General features: G+C 45.3%; 1 protein-coding gene across 3 annotated transcripts in view; it reads right to left on the bottom strand.

Annotated features, from left to right (window-relative positions):
* cp110 (centriolar coiled-coil protein 110) overlaps positions 1-5,558 on the bottom strand; it is a 15,268-nt gene that overhangs the window by 8,146 nt on the left and 1,564 nt on the right. For all 3 annotated transcript variants that reach the window (XM_016258451.1, XM_016258449.1, XM_016258450.1), the window contains 2 exons: positions 1,168-2,530; positions 852-949 (listed from right to left, as the gene is read on the bottom strand). In XM_016258451.1, coding sequence (XP_016113937.1) covers positions 852-949; positions 1,168-2,530 — 1,461 coding nt within the window. The remainder of the gene's footprint in view (positions 1-851; positions 950-1,167; positions 2,531-5,558) is intronic.

Raw genomic sequence — 5,558 nt, 5'->3', positions numbered from 1 at the left:
ATAATTCTGAGTTTATATCTCGTAATTCTGAGTTTATATGATAATTCTGAGTTTATATCTCGTAATTCTGAGTTATGATAATTCAGAGTTCATCTCGTAATTCAGAGTTCATCTCGTAATTCAGAGTTCATCTCGTAATTCAGAGTTCATCTCGTAATTCAGAGTTCATCTCGTAATTCAGAGTTCATCTCGTAATTCAGAGTTCATCTCGTAATTCAGAGTTCATCTCGTAATTCAGAGTTCATCTCGTAATTCAGAGTTCATCTCGTAATTCAGAGTTCATCTCGTAATTCAGAGTTCATCTCGTAATTCAGAGTTCATCTCTCGTAATTCAGAGTTCATCTCTCGTAATTCAGAGTTCATCTCTCGCAATTCAGAGTTCATATCTCGCAATTCTGATTTTATAAATTGTATTTTAATTGAGATATTAACTCAGAATTGCAAGATATGAATGTAGAATTGCAAGAAAAACAATTGGAATATAAAAAGTCGCAATTACCTTTTTTTAATTAATTTTTTTACCCCATGGCAGAAACCAGCTTTCATAGCTTTGAAAAAATTTCTATTATATAAAGTGTTACAGAAACAAATGTGACTTGACTTTAGAGGAACCCAAAAGATGCTGTTAATGCTTCATCCTCAGTGATTTACACTCATTTACATGCATACATTCAGCAGACGACTGTTTCCAAAGCGACCCTCACTGTATTCAAGGCATACATGTTATCAGTTCATGCATTCTCTCGGAATCGAACCCATGACCTACTGTTTGAGCACCAGTGATTCACATGCAACACTAGTGGGTCACTAAACTGAACTACACGTGAAACAGGCTGTAGTTTGCTGCTAACCTGCAGTAGTTCCTGCTGTCGTCTGCGCTCTTCCTCCATCAGAGCCGTCACCTGATCCTCCTGCATCTGCGCAGACGACTGCAGCCCTGAGGACATCACTGAATATATGAAGAACAGCCGAGAGTTTAATCACTTATGATGCTTCACACACACAGTCACTGAACATCTCTTCTCATAAAATGTTGTGAACATAAAAAGATGCACCAATCACAGTTCAGTATGCAAATATGACACAACGACCTCAACACCGTCAATTAGATTTTCAATCAATGAAAAATGTTCAAATGTTGGAAACTTCTAGACTATAATTTCTCACATCTGGGTGTGCTGGAGAGTATGCTTCCCGTCTCTCGTCCAGGACCGAACGCGTCGTCCTCGTTCATCAGGAGCCTCCGTTTGACCCGAGACGTGACCTCGTGACCTCCCGTCTCAGGGGTCAGCTGCTTCCACAGGCCAGACGGGACGTCTACGTCGTAAGACGAGCCAATCACAGAGCTTCCCGCTTCATCCACAGAACGATTGCTGGTGTCTGCGAGGACGCCCACGACCGAACGGATGGAGGTGGGGCTCTCTTGACCGACCCCACAATTTTTAGCGGTGACGGTTTCGCTGAAAGTGACGGTGGAGGGCCGTTTCTGGCCGTCGTCGGTGGGACTCCCCGTCTGTGAGAGCGTGAGCGTCGACTCCAGGTCAGAGATCAGCGCTTTGAGGCTAGACAGGTTCAGCTCTAGCTGTGTGATCTGCTCCGTCTGCGATGACATCATCATCACTTTGTCGCACTGATCAGACGGACCAATTGGGTCGGTCTGAGCCGGTTTGCCCAAAGCTTTCCAAACCGGACCGGGAATCCTGCTCCGTTTTTTGCAGCGTACAGGACTTAAGCAGAACTTGGGCGTGGGGATGTTTGTGAATCTCGCAGCTGAGGACCATCTGGACACACCGGCGGGCTTCTGTTTGGAGCCGTACAGGGATCTGGCCGTAACAGGAAGTTCTGAGGAGACGGCCTGAGGAAGAGCGTTATGTTCGTCATTCGTGCGATCTGTGCTGGCGTCTCCCTCCGTCTTCTCTCTGGCTTTCCTCCACATCTGTTTGGGAAGGAGCTCCTCGTTCTCTTTATCGGACAGGTTGTGCTCCTCCGCGGCTCTGGCCTGACTGCGCAGCAGACGCTGGCGACGCCGGTACTCCTGGGATTTCTTGAGTAGGTTTTGAAGGCTCATTCGATACGGAAATTCATCCGGGTCAGATGGTACTGGTTCTACATCTTCCGCCGGCTTTGGAAGTGGTGCTACAATCTCCTCCTCTAAAATCGCTCCATCTACTGGCGCGTGACTGATGATGTCACTTCCTGCCCGTGTCGTATCTAAGCGGATCCAGCCGGAGTGACCGCTGACGTCTGTGTTGTCATTGGTCACGTAGCCCGATGACATCATCGCCAGCATCTGGCTGTGAGAGTGACTGTCCGGTGCATCCCGAGGACTCTGGGTCTCGTGTTTCTCGAACAGAGCCGTGATCTGGGTGTTTTCCAGCGAATCGTCCTCCGGAGACGCTCTCAGCTGATTGGCCGGTCGGCCGTCGTGAGCGGTTGACGTCAGAGGAGCGGACGAGATGATGTCACAGTCTGTGATGTCATCACTCTGGTCTGTGTGTCGCTCAGCGCCACTGATCCTCACGTCTGTGAACTGACACACAGAAGCAGAAGAAACCGTGTGAGGAACAACTTAAAGTTTCAATAAAGTCTCTTTTTTACAAAAATATTACATAATTTCTACACTGGTCACAATCCACTTTATTCTCTTTTATACGACAGATTTCAGAGTGAAACAATATTCAAAAGTATTTCCCTAACTGAATATTATACAGTGTGTGTATGTATATATATATATATAGAGGTACTACGCTAAAAGCTGCTTTAGGTTTAAAAACAGGCGAAATAAAGGTTCTGGATGTGTTAAACGGCTAGGCTAACGCTAGCTTACTTTCCCCTCAGAGTTCCGCGCGACATATTTCAATAAAAACAACCGCTCACAGTCACCAAACTCCTCTTATACTTCGCTTTGCGCCTCTGCTACGCCTAAACCTCATTTTATATCATGAAAACGCGCCTTTAAAGTCTAAATATCGTCGTATAACCCAGTGTTTGCTTCAGTCCGCTTTATGTCCCGTCTTCACAACAACGGCAGCTCGGGAGAAGACGTTCAAATTTCGCCCTGCGTACGTCACGCACGCGTTCCCTGCACTCTGATTGGGCCGCGATGAGTCACGTGAGGGCTGGACACGCCCCACCCCCGCGTGACTCGCGTGATCGATGGCGCAGCAGATGCTCGCGTGTTAAAGCATTTGTTTCTGCAGCATAATATCATGCATTTCTTGAACAACAGAGCCATGCACAACAAGTGCTGGGTCCATATCAGTGCCATATGTTTCCGATGATCTGGTGATTGAAACATAGCTTACTTTTACAAAGGATACCTTGGTAGTAGTGGTATCATTGTACCAGTTGTTGTTTGGTTTCCTTGTTTTTTCTTGTTTAACTTGTACCATTTTTTAATTTGTTTAGTTAACAGGGACATTGTGCATTAATAAGACATTGTGCATTAATAAAACATTGTGCACTAATAAAACATTGTGCATTAATAAAACATTGTGCATTAATAAGACATTTCTGTAAATGTCCCAGAATTAGGACAGAATGTTACAAGTTGAGCATTTATGTCATTTACATGATTCTTAAAGAATATCACGGTTCTACCACAGTATCCTTAGGAAGTCTTAAGCCTAGTCCCGGACTAAAATGCATGTCTGGGCTGTTTTAACTGAAAGATCTTGCACGGACTGATCTTAAAATATGTCAGCTTTGTTGTTTTGTCTCAAGATGCACATCAGAAGTGTTTTTATATAAGGCATGTTTATACAAGTTACTTAAATGTCCTAATTGATCTGTGGCCTAATCAGGGTTTAGTCTAAGCCCTGTCTGTAAAACCAGGCCAATATTTCCCCAAAAATAATATATATATATATATATATGGAAGCTTGGCTCTGCCACAGAATAAAAATACAAATAAATAAAACCACAGAATAAAAAAATAAATAAATGTAATTGCAACTTTTTATCTCACAATTCAGACTTTTTTCCTTGCAATTCTGAGTCAGAATTGTGAGATTTAAACTTAAGTTTAAAAGTCACAATCACCTTTTTAATTTTTTTATTACAAATATATTTTTACACACACACAAAAAAAAAAAAAACAGAATTGTGAGATGTAAAGTCAAGAATTGCAAGAAAAAAAGTGAATTGTGAGATAAAAAGTCGCAATTACATTTTCTTTTTTTTTTTATTCTGTGGTGGAAATGGGCTTCCGTACATCTATCATCACTACATACATAAAACATAATGTTTGAAGTCTTTAAAACGAGAAGAGAACAAATGTCACCCAACGGGTTCAGAAAAACAAACTAATTTCAAAGGGAAAACAAGTTTATTTTTCTGACCCCATTGGGTGACATTTATTCTTTAAGTAAAAACTCACTCATTTTGATCAATCGCCTCACAGCCAACATAGCGACTCGGGTTGGTCGAGTTGGTGGGGCAGTCATGGCCTAATGGTTAGAGAGTCAGACTTGTAACCCAGAGGTAGTGGGTTTGAGTCTCAGGAAGTGAAATACATGGGAAGTGAGGAAGTGAATAACCAGCGCTCTCTTCCACCCTCAACACCACGACTGAGGGGAGGCCCTTGAGCAAGAACCAAAGCCCCAACTGCTCTGGGTGTGAGTGTGAGAGTGTGCGCGTGTGAGAGAGGAGTGTGTGAGTGCGTGCGCGTGAGAGAGAGAGGAGAGTGAGTGCGTGCGTGCGTGTGTGAGAGAGGAGTGTGTGAGTGAGTGAGTGCGTGCGTCTGAGAGAGAGGAGTGTGTGAGTGCATGTGTGAGAGAGAGGAGTGTGTGTGAGAGAGGAGTGTGAGTGTGTGCATGAGAGAGGAGTGTGTGAGTGTGAGAGAGAGGAGTGTGCGTGAGAGAGGAGTGTGCGTGTGTGAGTGTGAGAGAGGAGTGTGTGAGTGTGTGAGAGAGGAGTGTGAGTGTGTGCATGAGAGAGGAGTGTGAGAGAGAGGAGTGTGCGTGAGAGAGGAGTGTGTGAGAGAGAGGAGTGTGAGAGTGTGAGAGAGAGGAGTGTGAGAGAGGAGTGTGAGTGTGTGCATGAGAGAGGAGTGTGCGTGAGAGAGGAGTGTGAGTGTGTGTGTGAGAGAGGAGTGTGTGAGAGTGTGAGTGTGTGCATGAGAGAGGAGTGTGTGAGTGTGAGAGAGAGGAGTGTGCGTGAGAGAGGAGTGTGCGTGTGTGAGTGTGAGAGAGGAGTGTGTGAGTGTGTGAGAGAGGAGTGTGAGTGTGTGCATGAGAGAGGAGTGCGTGAGTGTGAGAGAGAGGAGTGTGCGTGAGAGAGGAGTGTGAGTGTGTGCATGAGAGAGGAGTGCGTGAGTGTGAGAGAGAGGAGTGTGCGTGAGAGAGGAGTGTGAGTGTGTGCATGAGAGAGGAGTGTGTGAGTGTGAGAGAGAGGAGTGTGCGTGAGAGAGGAGTGTGAGTGTGTGCATGAGAGAGGAGTGTGTGAGTGTGAGAGAGAGGAGTGTGCGTGAGAGAGGAGTGTGAGTGTGTGCATGAGAGAGGAGTGTGAGAGAGAGGAGTGTGCGGGAGAGAGGGGGGGGCGTGTGTGAGTGGGGGGGG

The sequence above is a fragment of the Sinocyclocheilus grahami genome, unplaced genomic scaffold (genome assembly GCF_001515645.1).
Source record: "Sinocyclocheilus grahami isolate Dianchi unplaced genomic scaffold, SAMN03320097.WGS_v1.1 scaffold1687.1, whole genome shotgun sequence".
Taxonomy (NCBI): Eukaryota; Metazoa; Chordata; class Actinopteri; order Cypriniformes; family Cyprinidae; genus Sinocyclocheilus; species Sinocyclocheilus grahami.
The sequence above is the reverse complement of the archived record's forward strand: the minus strand, read 5'-3'. Positions and strand labels throughout refer to the sequence as shown.